Genomic DNA, 24,500 nt, shown 5'->3' on the forward strand with positions numbered 1-24,500 from the left:
TTTTGCTTTCTTGGGATTTTTTTTCTTTTTTTTTTTCCTCTTTCTTTTCTTTTGTTTTCTTTTTGTGAGGCAGTTCTTTTTTTTTTTCTTCTCATGTTTTCTGCACTCACTCATTCTCTGTACAAAAGTGTTATGCTTTGAAAGAAGCTTTTTCTTTCTTTTTCTCTCTTTGTTTATTTCTTTCTTTCTTTCTTTCTTTCAATTTCTTTTCTTTTCTTTTCTTTTTTGATCTTAATTCTTTTCATATTTTAATCTTTTCAACTGAGCATATTTTCAAAGCACTTTTATATATTTTAGTACATCTTTTCTTACATAAAAATTGGCCCATTAGAAATTAACACACAAATATTACAATAAACTTTACATCAAGAAGTACAGATACATAATATTAAGTAACAATATATGTAAACTGATAGAACTACCAGGACAAAATACTTTCTATTAACTACCACAGTGTATTTGAGAGAAATAAAGTAAGTGTCGCTTGTTCTTATCGTTACACAGTAAAACTGCTTGGTATTTGTTTGTTCTGATCACAAACATTAATGGAAAGTACATCACAGCAATTTTGCCTTATCATAGACAATACCATATAGAAACAATTTGTGAGGTCCAGCAAATCCATTGGAAAATAAAATAAACCATGACTGAAATAAGTGCACTACAAAATATGGCAAAACAAATCAAAATGGCATAGTAGTATGAGAAATTTGAATAAGCATCATTTCCAGCACTATGGCACAGTCAAAATGCAGCTACAACATTAAGAATCTGAATGTCATTTAACCCAATTACATGCTCCACCTCCAAGGCAGAAACATTGTCAATTAAAAATATCTTTTATGGGGATATGATTTAAACTATTAAATTAATTGAATTATGTTACTGAAGAATAGTCAGCAGGAAACTCTCAGCAGATCTATGTTTTGACAGATTAAATGTATGAAAAATATCTTTCATTTTGCACAAATTTTCACACAATATAGTAATGCTATTATGACAAATATTACACACAAACACACTATTGAAAGGCACATCTCTGACTCTATGAGCATGTGCTTCCAAATTTAATAAACTCTCTAAACTGACAGTGCCAGTTTATACAGTATGCAATTACCACTTTCCAATTCAAAACCAAATACAACTAATTAAAAACTGATGTGAATTCAAATGGTGCGGAACAGCTGTTAACACACTTGTATTTTTCAGACAGCAAAATATCTTTACAGACTTTAAAATCTCACTGACGACTACAACATGGCACACTAAGGATGCTACATCGGTACTTACTCACAGACAGTGCTTGTATAGCAAAGCAGTGAGGAACTATTGTCTTCATAATAAAATGTTGCTTTCGGTTTCCACTCAAGCTGTAATGGATATCTGTGAACTTGGTGGTCAAAACAGAGATTTGGGATTCTTCAAAGTACAGTTCTACTTTCCAAACAATGAACCGTAGCACATTAGTCAAATGAAATTTTTCAGTTTATTCTCAAATTACATAAAAAGAAATAACCAAGTACCGGTGTCGTAGTTACACGAATACCGCAGGTGAAGCCCCAGAAATTAACCTGAAAGTATTGTTTCCATAAAAACAACCACAAATATTCACTGATCTTGCAAAGTACTTTCAATTAACTCTCCTTTTGTCATGTAGCATGTTTAGTCCACACATGGAACATTACTGTACGAGTTCTTAATTTACAAGATCTAAGCTCTTTATAAGCTGCTGGTACAATGAAGCTAGTTTTCTATTCGTGCAAAACTTCAATGACACATTAACAACAAAGAATGAGAAAAAGTGTGGATAGTCAGTCACAGACAGATTGATATCTGTCAAAGGATGTGATCATTCTGCTTATTAGGTAAAGACAGCAACTGTTCAGTTGCATCTGTGACACACAGTGCACTTATCTGTTCCTTCAACAATTGTTTTCCCCAAAAGTTATTACTGTGATTTACTGAATTATAGCCAAAAATGTAGTGTCAGCTCATCCTCTGTATTAAAACACATTGACAATGATAAACGGCAGAAGAAAATTTATCTTTGCAATTTACTTTTCAAACTGTATAATTACAACAGTTGGTACAGTTCGTACTGAACGCAGGGTGATAAATTCAGGACATGTCTACAACATCATTTTTATAATTGCAGATAACTGACAGTATACAACAGAAAGTCATTTTAATTTTTTAGATCAGTCACATTAAACACTGGTATGTGTATGCCTCAGTAGTGTGCCAGGATCTGCGCAGTGACCTTGCTGGCAGCCTCTGCTTCTAGTGGGATTCAGCTGTATTTCATAAATTACTAGTCATGTACGTAGTGACCCCAAATTTGGCTTGTCTACCTAACACAAATCAATGACAGAACATAATGAAGCTCATACCTGAAAGACAAGGAGGAGAAACCCACACAGAGACTTGAAGTTATATACACAATACTACATTTCACATACAGGAATGGGTGGGAAAAGATAATACAAGTGACTAAACGCGAACTGCTTTGTACCAAATATAAAGAAATTTATACAATGAAAGCTAATGTTACACCTCTCTAAGCAGTGAACAAATATATCACCAAGGCAGAACAAAAGCACTGAAACCAATTTCTTTTCATTGTGTATCACAGAAGTGCAGTACAGTGCTATCGCCGCCAGCTTCGATCTTCTCCATCTTCCTCCTCTTCCTCGTCATCCTGGAGGAGAACATCTTCACTCAGTTCGGCACCACCAATCTAAAACATAAGAGAGGGACAATTTTAATTTGTTTCATCGTTCACTTTAAGTGACTTATTTTTATAATCTAAAAGCTGCATCACTCTCTTGATTATTACGAACTCGCCTGACTGGAATACCAAAGTAAACCTCTGAATTGGAACATTTTTCCCAGATAATTAAAAATGAAACTGGTTTCTTCTGAAAGCTGTGCACTGTACACTTATTTTAGACAGTAATTTCAAATTTCCTGGTAAAAGCACAAGATTCAGGACAATCTCAAGCTCCTAATTTGTGCATCACAGATCACTGCTCCGACAAATGGTGGTCAGTTTTCTTTTCTATGTGCACTATGTATTTTTTATGTGACACCACAAGATTTTATCTGAAGTGGATACCATATTTAAAATGTAATGTACTGGTTAAAGAGGTCATTCACTAACTGAAAGCAATGTAGATGTCCTGGAAGTTTTAATGTAAAAGGATTTGTCATTAAAAGGGGAATTACGCTGCAGATCAATCTGTCACATCTGCACATGCACAGGGGTGCTTTCAACTGAAATGGCTAAGGGTCTTGAAAACAAATGTAAGATTGGCAGTGTTCTACAAACATTTAAGGAACTATCTACATAATTCTTTCAAGGCCACAATGAATTCTTCAAAACTCGTGTTTTAAAGGCAGTGAGCCTAGGGAACTGGACTGTGTTTGTGAAAATGTGTCCTTTCTCTAATGCAATGTTCTTTTTAAATGCATTCACTTCAAAAAGGATTTTTTTTCTCATCTTGCAATGTCTTACTGAAAGCAATGTAGAATAAAGTCAACTTAAAAAATGCAAGATCCACAATCAATTCCAGGGTGTTCTACTTCTTGTTCCTGCCCTCATTTCCTTCATAAATTCAACAATAGAAGGTTTCCAAGCGAATCATCATTCCAGACATGCCCCTTGACTTAACCAAAGTACTTTTCAGTAATATATAATGTTCCCATACCCTTTGTTCAATACTGACAAAACTTTTGCAGCCGACAATGGAATAGTGTGCGTGACTTCAGAAAATTTACTATTCTTATGATCTATTGCATCATGTGCTCTGTGCCAGAAAATTTAGCAGAAAGTACTTCTTGGTGTACAGAACAATGAATCCCATCTGTCGGTAACTGTAATTTTTTGCTCTTTCATTATGAATTAAATCTTCAAATTCTTTCTGCATCGAGTTTAAAAGTTGTTCCCTAGCAAATTTGGCCTGTATATCACATAATAGACACTGAGAATTCTTATCCTTCTCTTTTGTCATTTCCATTTATTTTTAAGGGCTTGTGACAATGGACCTGTGAACGGCGAATGGTAAACATCGCTGACATCACAATTCTGTCGATCTGAAGAAAGTCTCGTCAACTGAAAAATGCCACACTGCAGTGCTAAATTCAATGTCGTGCTGCACTGAACACTCTCGAGAAGTACCAAACAGAGCTGAGAGAGACCGAGTGTCGGCCCACACATCGTGTTCGTGTGCAGTTTGGCATGCTGTGGGCAACCTGGATGTATGGGACTGACAGGTAGAATTGTAACAACAGAATACGAAAAGCTGGAGGGAAGTCACTCGATGTTACGGAAGCAAAAGCATGCCAATGAGGAAGGAGATCAGACAGCACACATTCCGGTATGGTATCAAGAATAATGTGTCTTCAGTTGGATGGATATTGGTCCTGCATTTAAGGGTCTGAAAGGCCCCATGGCAATCAGTAAGTAGGAGAACAGCCATGTGTGAGGCTACATGTATGTAATACTCACTGATGTGGCACTTTGCATAGCCATCTCCAGGCAAAGAACTGTTCTCATTGTAACTAAAAATGCGTGGACCGGTAGATGTTTTTTGTGGAAGTATGTACAGAATTTAACTGATGTGTGTGTGTCCTGATTGTCATGCTATCATGCTACCTATGATAAGATGCGAGGGTGGTTTGAAAAGTTCTCGAAATCACCATGAGATGTCAGCACTAGCACAACGAGTTGTTCATGTAATACTCATTGGACTGTTGCCTGTAAACACGTGCCATGTCTGTGTTCTTGAAAGAGAGCTCTGGTGGTGATGTGGCTCTATTGTTGTTCCCAGGTTGGGATTTGTGAAGATTTGGAAGGGGGGGGGGGGAAAATCGAGATTCGAGCAGTGATTAAGTACCCTCCACTCTGCCCTCCAATACTAAATTGGTGATCCCTTGATGCCTCAGAACATGTCCTACCAACCGATCCCTTCTTCTAGTCAAGTTGTGCCACAAACCCCTCTTCTCCCCAATTCTATTCAATACCTCCTCATTAGTTATGTGATCTACCCATCTAATCTTCAGCATTCTTCTGTAGCACCACATTTCGAAAGCTTCTATTCTCTTCTTGTCCAAACTATTTATTGTCCATGTTTCACTTCCATACACGGCTACACTCCATACAAATACTTTCAGAAACGACTTCCTGACACTTCAATCTACCGAATTTACTCGAATCTAAGCCGCACTTTTTTTCCGATTTTTGAAGTCCAAAAAACCGCCTGCGGCTTAGAATCGAGTGCAAAGTAAGCGGAAGTTCTGAAAAATGTTGGTAGGTGCCGCCACAACTAACTACGGCCGTCAAATATATGTAGCACTACACAGGCATGCTTTGCAGGCACAAAGATAAATACTGGCGCCAAAACCTCTGCGCCAGTAAATAAATTTAAAAAAAGGTGGAAGACGAGCTTTTTTTCTCCACCCTGAGTTACGACCACTGCATTTTCATACATTATCCAATGAAGTAAATACAAATTCCGTATTGGTTATCTTCGAATGTAGCAGCATTTCAATGTACTACAAAAATCCGACTGGCAAGACTGTTCGAGATGTTTGTCAATATGGCCAAATCTACGTTCTGAATTTTTTCCTACCTGTGAGAAGATATGGTTGCTAATAGTAACTTTTTATGAATTGTGAATCACATGCAGTATTCTCTTCAGCATAAGAATAATACGAATATAAACATTTTGCCATGTATTGTTTCGTGTTTGCTGCTATTTCATTTAAATCCTGTCTGCCTAATAAACTACGAAACTAGATGAGACAACAACAAACGTGGAAGAATGTACATATCATGTCATGTTTATATTCGTATTATTCTTATGCCTAATAGTGATAAAATCAGAAATAAAGCACGGCAATTGACTAGATTTTTAAATCTAAGATGACTAATTTCTGTGCTGAATGTTATGTACTAAAGAGGCGTGCGGAAAGATTTTCAAACGGAGAAAAATTTTCGCTAAACTCTCGTTCAGAACATCATCTATTATACGCAGTCTATTATTTGGTTCTTGTTGATCATTATCAAAGAAAGCAGCAGTGTAAGTAACAACAAATAGCAGTCTCTTGCCATTGTTTCGCTAATGAGACGATCCCCCCCCCCCCCCCCCTCTCTCTTTTTTTTAAGCGGCTGTAGCACGCACAAAAGCAAGTCATGCCGCGAGCGGCGACAGGCCGTTAACACTCATTATCAGAATGCGGCAAACAATGCACAGTACAGTACAGTACAGTAATGCGTTTTCCAGCTTAGAATGACGTAAACACCTATAACAAAGAGAACGGCAGTTATCAAATCAAAGAAAAATACGCAAGCAATTCAAACCAGATGAAGCACGTGAAAATGGAAGGGTACCGGTACCCGTATAAATATGGACGGAGCACCTGACGTATAGCAATGGCTACCTGGTAAAGCTTAACTGTCAAACTTACGACTCGAACCACACTACTGTAGCTGCATCGTCATTCATTTGACCTAAATTGTGTCTCATATTACAATGGACCAACTTTGTTTCGATTTGGAGGTGCGGCCTAAAACTTTTCTCTCCCCTGGAATTTCGAGTCTCAAATTTCAGGTGCGGCTTAGATTCGGGAAAAATTTTTTTCCTTGATTTCGAGTCTCATTTTTCAGGTGCGGCTTAGATTCGAGTAAATACAGTATACTCGATGTCAACAAATTTCTCTTCTTCAGAAACGCTTTCCTTGCCATTGCCAGTCTACTTTTTATATCCTCTCTACTTCGACCATCATCAGTTATTTTGCTCCCCAAATAGCAAAACTCCTTTACTACTTTAAGTGTCTCATTTCCTAATCTAATTCCCTCAGCATCACCAGACTTAATTTGACTACATTCCATTATCCTCGTTTTGCTTTTGTTGATGTTTACCTTATATCCTGTGGTAACAATGGAAAAACTCTACTGGCATTACTCTTGCCATGTCATGGATGCTTGAAGTGACACTGTAACTGTCATTACGTGATGATGTGATCATATCTTCAACCGGATTTTTAACATAGGTTTATTCTGCCAAGCTCTTTCCATAATGTGCTGCATATGACTGACAGATTTCTTCCAGCCTTCAGAGGTGACTTTTCTAAGAGCTTCATAGAAAAGTGCTTTGGCCGCAGATAGGATAAATTTTGCTCTTACTGCTGGGACTACATCTTTTAATTTGGACCCATATCAATCCTATTGGGGTAGGATGGGATGGCAGTAATAAGCTAGTTGTGTGATAGGTGCATGTCCTCAAGTTTGTCAGCTCGTGAATTTTTGTATTTGTGGATCTGTGGTTTTTGAAGAGCTTAGTTCCATAATCTTTACCTTTTTAAGAATATCACTTATTTTGATGCTGCAACATAGAGGCCAGTCAGTCATCTCCTCCTTTTACTCCGCCAATGTTGGTGTCTTAACAACAACAATAGAATAATTGGGAGCATTATGAAGAACAATTGCTGATGGTGTAGGCACGTAACATACAAGCCACAATTCTTGACTGACATTTCACAGCAATACCCTGGCTGAGAGAGCAATTTCTAACTTTTCCTACGAATAACATTTTAACAAATAGAGGAAGAACTAAGTCACAGACAAGCACAATGTAAAACAATTTGGGAAACACTTAAGCTGACAAACAAAAGTCCTTCCTCAGAAGTAGAATTCTCACACACGCATTGGGGTTGGTGGTGGAGAAGTCATGAGGTGGAAGAGGGTGGTGGGAGGGGGGAAGAGACATCAGGGTGGGGTGTGAGAAGGATGCTAGTGCTGTCTGTAGGACCATGCAGGAATTTGGTGAGGGCGGGATAGGGGCTGCTACGTGCAGTATTAGGAAGCTGTGCTGGGGGGGGGGGGAGGGGGGGAGTAAAGAGAGAAGTAGAGAAGAGGAAAAGACTTGTAGCTGCATTGGTGAGAAAGATGGTGCATGTATACGGTAGTGGGAGCAGAGAGGGGATAGGCAGAAGGAGGGCAGGACTGGGGGAGGGGGTGTTAGGGGAACAAAGGATATGTTGTAGGGAGAGTTCCCACCAGCGCAATACAGAAAATCTGGTGTTGGTGAGAAGAATCCAGGTGGAATTATTGTCACTCCACCCCGGACTTTCCATTGTTCAACATTTAACAAACCCGCTTTTCAAACTGTTGCATATCAAACAATGAACAATAGTACTAACAGGTAAAATATTAACCCCACAACTGTTAGAAATGGAAATAAAATCTCTGCACATAACAAACAATCCAATAGAATAGCACACTGTCTGAAGCATAGTGCAGTAGTGGTAGTTGCATGTGTGGTAAGCACAGATGAATCCAGAATCTGAAAGTCTCGTGAGATTGGCCTAACGTGTTCCTCCCGTGTGGGCTTCATCCCACAACTACCTTTGTCATTGTCGATCTCTAAGTAATTCTGAACAGAGCATAACTCCACAAATTATGAAGACATTGAAAAAATGAATGATACAAAAGAAATTGTTCAGTGTGTATCATTAAGGGAGACAAAAACTTAATACGATAGGGCTCTAGAATTTGATAGATTATACAATGGTAAAATATATTTAGAAACCAGAATTTAAAATGTAAATCATTTCCGGGAGGATAAGTGGACTCTGACTGTAACCTGTCACCTATGAAATGCCAATTAATGCTGAAGAAATTGTACAAAGGAAATAAATTATGGACGTTCTTTAGAATTTTAATCCTTGGATAAGATCTGGAACTGATGAAAGGAGAAAATAATACAAAAAGTGGCAAATGTTGCAGGGAAAAAGGAATACAGAGATGAAACTAAAACGAGAGATATTGTACTGTGAGAAGAATTTGATAGAACATTGAAAATGCCCACGCTGAAACAAGTCAGATTGGGGTAGACAATATTCCTTTAGTAAGTTTGTAGACTTTTGCATCCAAAGTCAATTTCCATAAAAGTCTTCTATGTTGTAGACTGCATAATTTCCTACTGCAAATTGTCCCCATCGAGATCAAAATATGTAATACTACTGGAACAACACAACTTTTAACTCTTGTCTATGTCTTCACTATTGCTCTTTAGCTGGTTAAAGGAGTGTAAATAAAATATGTTATTTGATTGGAGATTGGAAGTGGAGGGGAAGCAAGCTGGTGTTCTCTACCAATTGTAATTTAAGACGAAAGTCTACTGGCCAACACTGATGACTCAGGATGTTGTGCTGTTCTCAGTTCTCAGTGTTTGGTTGTAATGTAGTAAGACTTAAACACACGTACAAAGATGCTACATTCATATTTATGTTTGCAATTGCCGATCATATATGTGTATGTGTGATAAAAATTCTTTGAATATATTTTCATTGGCGATTGGTTCACTGTACTGGTGTTTGTCTTTTCTCAATGTATAAATACAAAGCGTGTAAAGATCTAAAACATACGGCAGAAAATAATATAGAACCTTTAACATCTGAGATCACACTTCAGATGAGAGAGAGAGAGAGAGAGAGAGAGAGAGAATGTGAATGTGTATGTGTGTGTGTGTGTGTGTGTGTGTGTGTGTGTGTGTGTTTAGATGTACAACTTTGTCTCAATGACCTCAGTCAACACTTGCAAACATAATATATTTACTAAGCTTCTGCTTTGCCAAATGGCTTAAAACATTATTGTTCTCATTAAAATAAGACACAGTTTTTAAGAAAAATCATAGAAAGGTTGAAAATTATTGCTTTCAAAACGAGTTTTTGAGGAACAGTTAATACAGAAGGAAATTCTAGAATGGAAGGTTATGGACAATAGTTTGGAGGGGTTGGTCAACACAGCCAGAGGTTTGTTCTGTGGGAGCATTGTACACAGCCCCAATAGGACAACCAATAGGAAGACCTGAGGGCTTGGGTTTATGTAGTAGGTAAAAGGTAAGAGTGCATGGGGCTGTTGTGAGGAGGGAGATTGATTCAGGTGTCAGTTTTGGGATGTATCTAAGGGCTTGAGGAGTTGCTGGAGAGCGTCGATCTTCTGGGATGGATCGTGTTTGTAATGTTTTTCTCCAAAAATGTTGGAAAGTTGGTGGAGACCCTCAGCCACACTGTCACTATGATTCATGTCGTGGAACCTTTGTCTGCAAGAATGGTGATAGTGTCTGGATTGGTTTTCAGGATACGGATAGCCGTTTGTTCGACGGTAGTGAGAATGGACTCACCGGGGAGGGTTTTTGGAAAGGAAGGTGAGACTAGGTTAGAAGTGAGGAGTTCCTGAACAATTACCGAAGGATGACTGAGTGGAAAGAGTGGAGAATCACAGTTGGAGGGAAGCTGGACACTTTTAAACAAGATTTGATGTGGCGTTTTGGTTGGCTATTGTCAGTGTGGTGTGTGACAAATATTTCCACTGTAGGGAAAGGTTTAGGGCTAAAGGAGAGACCTTCAGAAAGTACTGACACTTCTGCTTGGGTGTTTGGCAGTTTGTTGGAGCAGATAGAATAAGCAGGCAAAAGATGGAAGTTGCATTGCCCCAACAGCATTACAAACATCATTTGCAACAGTGGTGAAAATGCTGGTACATATTTGTAACATTATGTGATCTACGACAAGTGAGAATTTTACGGAAACATTCCCTCAGAATCATTAAGATCCTCAGAACGACTGACTGTGACAAAAACGTACCGACTGGATACACAAGACAGGTGACACCTTTCTTGAGTTTTGAGAAATATAATAATCCCAATACTGAATGGTCAGCTACTGACAAGCATGGCTGTTATTAAACTGTATGTTTAATAAAACAATGAAAACAATCTATTATTGATAAAATTACTTAATTGTATAGGTAAAAAATCTACTCACTAAGCAACGGCTGAATACACACATACAAGACTGTTGTGATTGGCAAGCTTTCAGAGCCAATCACAACAGTCTTTTACGTGTGTGTTCTGCCGCCGCTTGGTGACTAGATTTTTCATCTATCCAATTGTAAGTTTAATAAGATATAACTTGAACCACCTATGCAATGACTGGTAGAAGCCAATCGTAGGAACATCAGTTTGGGTTCCACATAAATGTAGGACAATTTGGAGCAATACTGACCCCATAATTCATTTCAGAAGATAAGTTAATAGAAGGCAAGCACACTTTTCTTGCTCTGGCTGGAATATACTCTTTGGAAATCTGATGGTATCAGGGATGAAGTACAGGGAATAAAAGGCTATACATAACTCGTACAGGAACTAGATTGCAGTTTTAAGAGTTGAAGGATGTGGGAGGGAAGCAGTGACTCAGGAAAAAGTGAGACAGGGTTCCTCCAACATATCCGGTCTATACATAGAGGAAGCAGTAAAGGATACCAAAGACAAGTTTGATGAAGGAATTTAAGTTCTACAGTTACCTCTACATCTCTGCAAAACCACTAAGAAGTGCATGGCAGAGGATACATCTCACTGTACCAGTTATTAAGGTTTCTTCCCATTCCATTCATGTAAGGAGTGTGGGAAGAATGTTTGTTTAAATGCCTCTACGCATGCAGTAATTATTCGAATCTTGTCATCACAATCCCCTGTGAGTGATACATAGAGGGTTGTAGTATGTTCCTAGAGTCGTCATTTAATGCCGGTCTCTCGAAAATTTGTTAGTAGACTTTCTTGGGATAGTTTACATTTATCTTCAGGAGTCTGCCAGCTCAGTTTCTTCAGCATCGCTGTAAGACCCTCCCATGGGTCAAACAAACCTGTGAACATTCATACTGCCCTTCTCAGTATATATTTAATATCTCCTGTTAGTACTATCTCATACGGATCTAAGTCATTTGCAAGCGATCTCCTTTGTGAACTGGCTGCACTTCCCCACTATTCTACCAATAAACCAAAGCCCACTAATTGCTTTACCCATAACTGAACGTATGTGATCATTCCAAGTTTGAAGTTCAGACACACAGCCCAGCTACCAAGAACGGCTCCTATCTTAAGAAGCAGGTTAGTTAGTTTAGTTTCATCTTCCTCTTCTTATTCTCCCCCAATAGAAATAATTCTATGGAGTAGAAGTTGTCAAGCATAAACTTTTTTAGTTTGTTTTCAAATTTTATTTTCCTATCTGTCAGACATTCTGTATCCATGGGTAAGTAATCAAAAATCTTTTTTGCAGCACTGTGCATACATTTTTGTGATAAAGACAACCTTAATGCGGGGTAATGAATGCCATTTTTCCTTCTGGTATTGTAATTATGTACACTCTTTGACATAAAACTCGACCGGCGGCCGGCCGCTTCAGAGGCAAAGTCCGCGCCGATCGCGACATGGGACAAAAAAACTGGCCAACTCGCTAATTCTCTAAGTCCGGTTATCTGCACAATCTGGCAACACTGTAGACTGCGCACTTCCTGGAGGAAAACTTGTCCCATGATACAGAAACCCTTGGCTGATTACGCCTGTGGTCTAGCGGTAGCGTGCGTTGTTTCTGTTCATAATGTCAGTGGATCGAGAGCAGCTGGCATAAAATATTTTTATAGCCTCTTCTGTCTGAATGCTGAAGACGTGAATATAATGGTAGCGCAGATTCAATCTATTTCGCTTTCTGACACAACGATATCAAAATTTCATCCAGTAACAATTTTGCGGCAGATTTCCTGCAGACTGTCCTCTTCTGGAGGCCGTATGCGGCAAAGCTCCGGGATCCACTGGCTGGCTACCGGCAGCGGCCGTGGCGACAGCAGCGGCGCTGCACTCCCCCGTTCTTTATCGAAAGCGCCTGCTACCGCTCATCGCTTTTGATTATTTAAAATGCTTTATTATTAAATGTTGCTCCACACAAAAATGTCTACAATTTCCATTCATGCTCAAAAGCAACGGAGACAGACGCCCTGATTAGTAGGCGGGTATTATATTACATTAATCAGCAAGAGCTGAGTATGGCCCGAAATTAATTTTATAGACTGGGACGAAATTAAACCACCTCGCTACATTCGATGAATTTATAAATGCTTCATACCTTGTTTCTTTCCCTTTCAAACTCCATTATTTGTGCAACTTTTGGTCAATGTTCGGATGTTTTCGTCAAGCCAGAGTGAGCGTCTGTGGTTTAAAGTGTATTACAGTTCTTGTTTCATTCCTTATGGTAAGTCTATGCGATAAACTGTGTGAATACCTTGCAATGCATGCTCTGTAGCAGTGCAGGAACACTGCACATTTGGAGTTCCATGTATGGGTTCATGAAGTATTTAATGTTGATCGGAAGTGATAGTTAAGGTCATCAGATTTAAACCAGAGAAATTAGTCGTTTTGAGGTTTCAGAGAACGGAAAGGAATTGCTAACGCCGGTGTTAGAAAACGTCTACAGTTAAATGCTATTGCAAAAATTTAGAAGAAGGGAACTATATTAATCAACATGTGCACTTCATAAACAACCTCCTGACATGTTAGACCTATATGACGGACAAAGCTCAAATTTATATCGTTGACAGTCGGTTTGAATCTTTTCAGGATCTATTTTACAGTGAAGCACCTTGGCATTTGCAAAGCAGACATCCATGATATTAACTTAATTTACTAAGTCGAAATCGGACGAAGATTGATGTTTAAAGGCATTCTTCAGATTTCGTATAAGGAATTTTTACTAGCAGTTTGCAACTCCATTAATTAAAATGGAAAATAAAAGGTTGTAGTCAGCAGCTTCCACCGAGATTGGAACTGCTATGTCATACAGTAAGAGCACCACAACGCACAAGGGAACCTCTTTTTTCTCAATTTTGCTTTTTTTTTTCTTTTACTTTTTTTTTACGATTACCCCTTTTTTTCTCTCTTATTTTAAAGCCCCTTATGAAAATGGCACTAAAAAAAAAAAGAAACTAAGTGCCAACGCCACTTTTCATCCTATAACAAAAAAAATCTGGTCCACTTCAGACATTGGCTCCTGACTAAACCTACCCCAGAGAGCTGCCTATATACCAGGGGAAATATGGGAATTCAAGGTTAGGGCTATCCTTAAAAACAAAACACAATCTTCCTTTTTCTGAATTTTATTATTATTATTATTATTATTATTATTATTATTATTATTATTTTTTTTTTTTTGTTTATTTTTGTTGTGTAATTGATAAGACGCCTTCTGCGCCCCGCTGGTAATATGTTGAGTCACGTCTTCTCGAAATTGATGTGTTCCGTTCAATAGTTCAGAAATGTTCATTGGTTCAAACAGGAAACCTTCTTCACTCTTGGCTTAACACATTCCAGCTGTGAGGCAGGTCGTGGAAAGCACTCCCAAGGAAGTTCGAGAAAAATTATCTGTATTTTGGGTGATGGACAACGACATAATGACGGTCGTTGAGGTATGTCCAAAAATCAAGTACAGAGTCTACAGTTTGTCCAAATAGGCAGTGAATGGCATGTCCACGAATCCAATTCACAGCATTGGTCTTTGTCCGAGGAAAATAGTCACGTCCCGGAACTAATAATGAAAGGGGAGTATTCCGATTCAGAATGTCCCGCGTTAGGAAAGCCACAATACGACGAATAACCTCTGAGCTAACGACGCACTGGCGACAACAGATGGACTATAGTCACTGCGATGTTGCCTGAGCCTCAAAATGCAACCTTAAAACACACAAACAGGTGTTACTTATGTGAAGAACGCCGTTCTTGGAGTCCAGAAATTAAATACACTTTCTGAGTGTCTCATCTTACAGTGGATTATATCGTACGAGTCTTCGATGTGGAAAACTAATGTCAAGTGAATTTAGCGAGGCAATACCGGCCTACACCCGGAAGTAAATGCACTATCAGAGTGTTGACAAATACTTGCTACGACGCTGCCATTTCTCGGCTCTCTTACGAGGCAGCTCTTCAGCGAAATGCTTGTCGTGATTGTCCGATACGGTTCTTCAGAGTGGAGACGTGCGCGCACGTTAGGTTTTTATGCGGTGTTCTCCCCTGATGGTTTCTGACGTTGCCTTGTGGGCTATGTATACATTTAAGACATTCAATTATCATTAATCCAGAATGATACAAGTTTCTGCTTCTGGCGTGGAAGAAGGCTGTTGACGCCGACATTATATCATTTCAACTTAGGGACACCAAAACGGGTCATTCAATGTTTCTCATTAAACATAAAGCGCGAGAGATAATTTTCCGTAACGTTAACAATCATCTAAAAATACAAACGAAGTAAAAATACATCGGAAGCTTATTCGAATTGAATATAATGTAAGATACCAAATGCTATGCACCTCGATGTCGAATTTGTCCACGTGCAATCATTTGCAGCATACACATAGAACGTCATGATTACCACGAGAATGAAGAAATATGTTGGTAAGGATGGAAGCAAGAAGAGACGCAGTCAACAAATATTCGATTCCTCATGGCATTCGTTTCATTTGAGACGTAAGAAGAGGTAAAGCGGGATATTACTTTCGTTAACACGAAAGATATGCCGCACATATTGATAACAAGGTTCAAATGGTTCAAATGGCTCTGAGCACTATGGGACTTAACATCTATGGTCATCAGTCCCCCAGAACTTAGAACTACTTAAACCTAACTAACCTAAGGACATCACACAACACCCAGTCATCACGAGGCAGAGAAAATCCCTGACCCCACCGGGAATCGAACCCGGGCGCGGGAAGCGAGAACACTACCGCACGACCACGAGCTGCGGACTGATAACGAGGATGTCTGTGTCTTCATACGTTTCCTCCTTGAAATCTGTATGCTCTATTATATACTAAGTAGCCTGATCATTGTTTCAGTAATGTTACCCTCTTGTTTGACCCCGTAACGATGAACAGATTCCAAATGCATGTCTCTGCATGAAAGTAGCTGTTCAAACCCTTCCTGGGTTGTTTTTGGTGTTTTATTGCTTGGAATTCCTGAAGCACACCACTGTGCCTTCCCCCCTCGTGGGTTAGGGCTCAAAACTAAACCGCTTTTTATCCAATGGCATAATTTATTCAGACAGCATCAGCACAAGACTATCAAACAAATCCTTCCATTTACAGTTGCAACACTCTAACCAACACTGACCGAAGTGTAATCCACGGTCATGGTCCGAAATTAGCAGCAGTCTGCTACTGTGGCAAAGTCAGTACTACACTTTCGATCCCGCAGCACCGTTTTATCTGGTAACACTGTGTAGTTGCAGAGTTGTGCCTGCATGTCTGCCCTCACACTGTCAACTGTATGTATCTCACTTCTCCTGTAGAAATACAAAACGTGTTGCAGGTTAGTTCCTAGGATAGTAACATTAAATTTGCGCTGTAGACGGCACATGAACTATCCATATTACTCATCAATATAAAAAGACACTATTATGGGAATTTAGCAGGATTACTGAACATGAATTCTGAAATTGGGTGACTGACCGCACAGGTGCTAAACGTCGTCAAGAGTATACGATGTCCTAATCGCATTAGGAATATGAAGATCGTCTTCGACAGCTCGCAACTTTCACATTGCTATCTCCACACTATTGCTGAATTTGTGAAAAATCAAAATGGCTTCACATCCAGCCTATGATGCCTAGAAACGTCTTTACATCCTGCTGACATGAGAATAGCATAATCTATGCGTCATAAGCTTGCTTCTGCTAAACCATTTAATAGACTCGCATTTTTTCCACCGTGACTAATTTTGTAAGCTAAGCACATCATCCGTTACAGCACACTCCTGGGGCTGGGAAATGTGGCCACAATGGTCTGGTGGAACGAACTATCAAGGTGCAATGCGTGGGTTCAGGCATTTACTTTTAAGAGGCACAAACAGATTTACTTTACCTCTGGCAACCTCAAGAGAAAGACGTTATAATCCAGAATCCGCATTAGGCATCACGTTCCTTCATTACCAACTGGGCAGAGCCGATTTACGTTGGGAAATGACATAGCAGAAGTCATGGTAAACAGAAATACAGTCGCCAGTAAACTTACTTACATTAGAAAATTTTATTTTATTTGATGAACCGATAGCCATTTAAAGGGACAAGGCTCTTATTTTACTTGTACTAGATTGAACTAGAGATGTTGAAAAATTTGGTGCTGGACTGTGATTCGAATCCGTATCTCCTCTTTCGAGGATCTGAATCTCTCGGAACAGTATAGTTCAGTCATTTCGTTCCTTTTCCCAAGACTGCAATCATTTCTAGGTCTCCTCCAAAGGTTAAGTATGTGGGTCTGAGCCCTGATCCAGTACAAAAATATTCATAATTTCATTTCAAGCTTTATCAAGTGCACACCCACCTGCTAGTGAAAATTGACGCGCATTTTTAATGTCTGTTCATGTGTTGCCAAAATCGCAACAGGTGTCGTTATTTCTGGTCAAACACGCACACATCTTACTGTTCGTGAGTAAGTAACTGATACTTAAGGTAGGGTTTCTAGGAATACGTAACTATATTTATGAAATGCCACATTTGCATACTTCTTGAGTACGACACAGCATACCAATTAAACACAGACCCAATCAAAATCTAAGTGAGTAGTATTTTACTAATTCGTGTCGATAGAGGCATGCTTGTGTACAGATACTCGGTTTTATTAAAACAGACTTTCGTCGTAAGGTAATCGTGGTTAGTTTTATTTCATTTCTTATAATACAGTGCACAATTTTCGTAAGGTTTCCTTTAGTGTTGTTAAAACAATAATAAACATGAGAGAGAAATTAATCATCAACGATATATGCGAATTCTCTGATGTTACTTATGACAGTCTGACAATGCACATGCAATTTATTGATTACATGCACGTAGAAAACTTGTTCTGAGTTAAAGCTGTCAAACAGCTGGCTGGAGTGGGCGTGCGGTTCTAGGCGCTGCAGCCTGGAACCGAGCGACTGCTACGGTCGCAGGTTCGAATCCTGCCTCGGGCATGGATGTGTGTGATGTCCTTAGGTTAATTAGGTTTAATTAGTTCTAAGTTTCAGGCGACTGATGACCTTAGAAGTTAAGTCGCATAGTGCTCAGAGCCATTTGAACCCATTTGAAAGCTGTCAAACAAAGTTTGAAGAAGAATAAAATCCCACTACCACACGACAGCTAATGTAGAAAATACTTTTCTGACATATTATGGCACGATGCACTCTCCCTACACATCTTCGAGATGCATCTGCTGTCTATTAAACCTGAATACAACAAAATGTCACAGTAGTTAGCCCTTTTTCCACATGCGACTACTTTGGGTTGAGAAGTGAAGGGAATTATATTCAAAGTTCCATTAGATTGATAACTTCAGCATACAGCAGAATTGCGTTTTAAAAAATGTAGCACTGAATGTATTCGAATTCGCGACATCTTATCTACGCTACTAGCTGACACGTAGCTACAACAGCTCCAGAGCTCGACAACTATTCCTCCAGAACTTTTGGATTCCACAGCACTGTGAGATTATGCATATGGCCAGGTCTTGACTTCTGGGGAGAGACAGATTCCATTCTACACCAAGTGAAGAAGATATAATGGCAGTGTGATCTGAAAATTCACATTAAAGATGATATTCCTTCTCTACCAAGTAGACGGTAGGTTGAACCACAATAAAGTCTGGAGTGGCGACATGTAGAATCTCTATCACCAGTAACCTTTCTTATACTAGTTATTTATTTCAAATGACGAAACAAACGCTATGTATGGTCACAGGACACTTATTCCATCTTTTATCCGAGCTTCTGTATGTCGATAAAATTGGTTCTGAACTGGGAATGCAACTCAGACCGCCCTTAACACGGAATTTGATCCCTTCGTGACAATACAGCTCGGCTAAAATTTGTTGTTTGTTCAAAACTGCAGATTCCTCAACATCTCCACATATTACGTGTGAATGGGATCGAATCCTGGCCCGGTACTAAAGATTTAATTATGTGTTATCAAGCTCTAGCATGAGAACACCTTTCTGCTGGTGGATAATAATTTTGATTTTTAATGTATTTTCATTCGTTGTCAACACTAACGATATCTGACGTTTTTAACTCCCAGTGAGACACAGAACTATTTACGAGATGACTGTAAGTTCAAGATGTTATTCTGAGCAGCTGGTGGAGAAAAATTCGGTAGCTGACGTCTCTTTGTGTGTAGTCAACAACGATATGTGTGGAGCTCTATTCCCAGGAGCGCTGAACTCTTCGTCATATTATTTCTAGTTCAAACATGCTCACATGTCACTGCTGGTGCAACAAAGCCATATTTAACGTTCGTTTTCTCTAGAATATAACAGGTATAGGTGCCGGGTTGGTGCCTGGGAAGGAAAAAATTAAGTTTCATCTCGCCATTTCAGTTAAAACACCTAGCTACTGCCGCGAAAATCCGATATGTCACATTTGACTGTGCTTCAATAGCAATCCGATTAGGTTCTGGGTTCGAATCCGTGTCCAACACAAAGCTTTACCTCACGGCATTTCAAGCAAGTTACTTGGGAAGAAGCAATATTTAACATCTCTCATAGTTCGTTAACAGGGACAATAGATGTTGGGTAGGGATTCGCATCTGTTAAAAATGCTTGCGTTATGCAATTTAAAGTTGATATTTGCTAACTGATACTGTCTAAAATCGAGGTATATCACTCTCTGTATGCCTTATCAGGAATGACTGTTAGTTTCTGTCAGTCACGAAATCTTTGCTTAGTCTGCATGACCTGGGTTTGAATCCATATGCAGAACGAGACGGTTCGTCTTGTCATTTGAAGTTCATACATATTCTCAACTAGCTGCTCGTGAATAACTTAAATTTTTAATGTCATTTTGTGTTAAATAATAAGTACGGTATGTTACTTTGAAGAGGAAATCATGAATACGACGAACTTAGTACATGCACTACCAATCTGACGTAATAATGAGAGTGGTAACATTTCAGGTATGTCATTTATTGTAATAAATGTGAGCTTACAAGCCTTAAGGACAGTCTTATCTGTGATAAGGTGTTCCCTGATATTTGTAGTATCGTGGTATTACTTTACATCTTGAGTTATTGCGATACAGAGCAGTGTTTTCTAGTGGTGACTTGTTGGAACCATTTTCAATAGTCAAACGACTGTACCAAGGAGCGATTAGAGGACCTGCTAGACAGCTGCGTTATGCCGGTTGCATGCAAATCAGGCGAAATGCAATTCAGGTCGTTCGGATACTTTTGAGCACGACTGTACATCTCGAGGTGAAAACGTACGAAAATACACAACTGCATTTTTGCGAACTTCTGTTTTATTTTCGCATCAATACTGTTGTGAACCCACCATCTGGTATCAATGCTTTACATTATCATCCATTATATATAATCATTTTTATAGTACACTTGATATTATAGATAAGTAGGACACAAGACAGGACATAGATAATGTCCGTTTGACGTCAACAGTGTGTAACATTTTACTTTTTTTGAATAGGACAATGTTCCACTCCAATAATTTTTAGATTAGTTACAATAAGCTTACGCTGCAAGAGAATTCGCTTGTATTTTTCAATATGTGCTCTGTTGTCTGTTTGAAGGCCTTCCATTACATCGGCAACGTAGTGCAACTCCACCGAGGGTTGTCTGGAGTAGGGTGGAGATAGCAATGTGAAAGTTGCGAGCTGTCGAAGACGATCTTCATATTCGTAATGCGATTAGGACATCGTATACTCTTGATGACGTTTAGCACCTGTGCGGTCAGTCACCCAATTTCAGAATTCATGTTCAGTAATCCTGCTAAATTCCCATAATATAGTCTTTTTATATTGATGAGTAATATGGATAGTCGTCACGTTCATGTGCCGTCTACAACGCAAATTTAATGTTACTATCCTAGGAACTAACCTGCAACACGTTTTGTATTTCTACAGGAGAAGTGAGATACATACAGTTGACAGTGTGAGGACAGACATGCAGGCACAACTCTGCAACTACACAGTGTTACCAGATAAAACGGTGCTGCGGGATCGAAAGTGTAGTACGGACTTTGCCACAGTAGCAGACTGCTGCTAATTTCGGACCATGACTGTGGATTACACTTCGGTCAGTGCTGGTTAGAGTGTTGCATCTGTAAATGGAAGGCTTTGTTTGATAGTCTTGTGCTGATGCTGTCTGAATAAATTATGCCATTGGATGAAAAGCGGTTTAGTTTTGAGCCCTAACCCACGAGGGGGGAAGGCACAGTGGTGTGCTTCAGGAATTCCAAGCAATAAAACACCAAAAACAACCCAGGAAGGGTTTGAACAGCTACTTTCATGCAGAGACATGCATTTGGAATCTGTTCATCGTTACGGGGTCAAACAAGAGGGTAACATTACTGAAACAATGATCAGGCTACTTAGTATATAATAGAACATACAGATTTCAAGGAGGAAACGTATGAAGACACAGACATCCTCGTTATCAGTCCGCAGCTCGTGGTCGTGCGATAGCGTTCTCGTTTCCCACGCCCGGGTTCGATTCCCGGTGGGGTCAGGGATTTTCTCTGCCTCGTGATGACTGGGTGTTGTGTGATGTCCTTAGGTTAGTTAGGTTTAAGTAGTTCTAAGTTCTGGGGGACTGATGACCATAGATGTTAAGTCCCATAGTGCTCAGAGCCATTTGAACCATTTGAACCTTGTTATCAATATGTGCGGCATATCTTTCGTGTTAACGAAAGTAATATCCCGCTTTACCTCTTCTTACGTCTCAAATGAAACGAATGCCATGAGGAATCGAATATTTGTTGACTGCGTCTCTTCTTGCTTCCATCCTTACTAACATATTTCTTCATTCTCGTGGTTATCATAGTGGTGTACATGTTCCGCTTTTAACCCGCCCATGCTTGCCCGGTGGCCGGGCGGGCAGGCCGCCGCGCGTTGACAACAGAACGGGCAGGCTGCTTCACTCCCAGCCAAGCCAAGCAGAACCCAACCCGGGCATGCTGCGGGTAACTTGCTTGCCTGCCCATCTTACAGCTGAGCTGCGCTACGCAGCCGTTTAGTCTGCGCGCGTCATTGTCGTATTATGAACGTTAATCAAAAGTTTTTATTTTACCTGAGCACCAAAAGAGAAACCCCAACATATATACATATAAAGTTCGACCTATTCATTGTGCTGCCTCCACCATTGCGATAAGTGAACTGCGGGCTAACTACCTGGCTACTCTAGTCACAGTAGCTTGACAGCGCAACCTGTTGTCAGGCGCAGCAAGTTGAGCGGGTCCCGTGAAGCTTGGCAGGCTTGCGGGAACCCAGGTAGCCCGGGCTTGCGGGAGCCCGTGTCGACCGCATTACCCACTATGCCTCAGTACACGCGCACTCTTGTGTTTACGTCGCGGCAGGATGACCTGCATGAATGGTTGCAGAGGTGCTAGGGGCAAGCAGGCTGCAAGGGGAATTTGTACATCTCTAGGTTATCATGACGTTCTATGTGTATGCTGCAAAAGAGTGCACGTGGACAAATTCGACATCGAGGTGCATAGCGTTTGGTATCTTACATTATATTCAATTCGAATACGCTTCCGATGTATTTTTACTTCGTTTGTATTTTTAGATGATTGTGAACGTTACGGAAAATTATCTCTCATGCTTTATGTTAAATGAGAAACATTGAATGACCCGTTTTGGTGTCCCTAAGTTGAAATGATATAATGTCGGCGTCAACAGCCTTCTTCCACGCCGGAAGCTGAAACTTGTAGCATTCTGGATTAATGATAATTGAATGTCTCAAATGTATACATAGCCCACAAGGCAACGTCAGAAACCATCAGGGGAGAACACCGCATAAAAAACAAACGTGCGCGCGCGTCTCCACTCTGAAGAACCGTATCGGACAATCACGACAAGCATTTCGCTGAAGAGCTGCCTCGTAAGAGAGCCGAGAAATGGCAGCGTCGTAGCAAGTATTTGTCAACACACTGGTAGTGCATTTACTTCCGGGTGTAGGCCGGCATTGCCTCGCTAAATTCACTTGACATTAGTTTTCCACATCGAAGACTCGTACGATATAATCCACTGTAAGATGAGACACTCAGAAAGTATATTTAATTTCTGGACTCCAAGAATGGCGTTCTTCACATAAGTAACACTTGTTTGTGTGTTTTAAGGTTGCGTTTTGAGGCTCAGGCAACATCGCAGTGACTATAGTCCATCTGTTGTCGCCAGTGCGTCGTTAGCTCAGAGGTTATTCGTCGTATTGTGGCTTTTCTAATGCGGGACATTCTGAATCGGAATACTCCCCTTTCATTATTAGTTCCGGGACGTGACTATTTTCCTCGGACAAAGACCAACGCTGTGAATCGGATTCGTGGACATGCCATTCACTACCTATTTGGACAAACTGTAGACTCTGTACTCGATTTTTGGACATACCTCAACGACCGTCATTATGTCGTTGTCCGTCACCCATAATACAGATAATTTTTCTCGAACTTCCTTGGGAGTGCTTTCCACGACCTGCCTCGCAGCTGGAATGTGTTAAGCCAAGAGTGAAGAAGGTTTCCTGTTTGAACCAATGAACATTTCTGAACTATTGAACGGAACACATCAATTTCGAGAAGACGTGACTCAACATATTACCAGCGGGGCGCAGAAGGCGCCTTATCAATTACACACAAAAAAAAAAAAAAAAAAAAAAAAAAAAAAAAAAAAATAATAATAATAATAATAATAATAATAATAATAATAATAAAATTCAGAAAAAGGAAGATTGTGTTTTGTTTTTAAGGATAGCCCTAACCTTGAATTCCCATATTTCCCCTGGTATATAGGCAGCTCTCTGGGGTAGGTTTAGTCAGGAGCCAATGTCTGAAGTGGACCAGATTTTTTTTGTTATAGGATGAAAAGTGGCGTTGGCACTTAGTTTCTTTTTTTTTTTAGTGCCATTTTCATAAGGGGCTTTAAAATAAGAGAGAAAAAAAGGGGTAATCGTAAAAAAAAAGTAAAAGAAAAAAAAAAGCAAAATTGAGAAAAAAGAGGTTCCCTTGTGCGTTGTGGTGCTCTTACTGTATGACATAGCAGTTCCAATCTCGGTGGAAGCTGCTGACTACAACCTTTTATTTTCCATTTTAATTAATGGAGTTGCAAACTGCTAGTAAAAATTCCTTATACGAAATCTGAAGAATGCCTTTAAACATCAATCTTCGTCCGATTTCGACTTAGTAAATTAAGTTAATATCATGGATGTCTGCTTTGCAAATGCCAAGGTGCTTCACTGTAAAATAGATCCTGAAAAGATTCAAACCGACTGTCAACGATATAAATTTGAGCTTTGTCCGTCATATAGGTCTAACATGTCAGGAGGTTGTTTATGAAGTGCACATGTTGATTAATATAGTTCCCTTCTTCTAAATTTTTGCAATAGCATTTAACTGTAGACGTTTTCTAACACCGGCGTTAGCAATTCCTTTCCGTTCTCTGAAACCTCAAAACGACTAATTTCTCTGGTTTAAATCTGATGACCTTAACTATCACTTCCGATCAACATTAAATACTTCATGAACCCATACATGGAACTCCAAATGTGCAGTGTTCCTGCACTGCTACAGAGCATCCATTGCAAGGTATTCACACAGTTTATCGCATAGACTTACCATAAGGAATGAAACAAGAACTGTAATACACTTT

The 24,500-nt window shown here is 39.6% G+C and overlaps 1 protein-coding gene across 4 annotated transcripts in view; it reads right to left on the bottom strand.

Moving 5' to 3' along the window:
• Positions 1–2,035: 2,035 nt before the first annotated feature.
• Positions 2,036–24,500, bottom strand: part of LOC124545110 (RNA-binding protein 26) — a 266,987-nt gene continuing 244,522 nt past the window's right edge. For all 4 annotated transcript variants that reach the window (XM_047123928.1, XM_047123929.1, XM_047123927.1 and 1 more), the window contains one exon: positions 2,036–2,737. In XM_047123928.1, the coding sequence (XP_046979884.1) occupies positions 2,648–2,737 (90 nt within the window). In that variant the 3' untranslated portion in view covers positions 2,036–2,647. The remainder of the gene's footprint in view (positions 2,738–24,500) is intronic.

The sequence above is a fragment of the Schistocerca americana genome, chromosome 8, assembly GCF_021461395.2.
Source record: "Schistocerca americana isolate TAMUIC-IGC-003095 chromosome 8, iqSchAmer2.1, whole genome shotgun sequence".
In the NCBI taxonomy this organism is placed as follows: domain Eukaryota; kingdom Metazoa; phylum Arthropoda; class Insecta; order Orthoptera; family Acrididae; genus Schistocerca; species Schistocerca americana.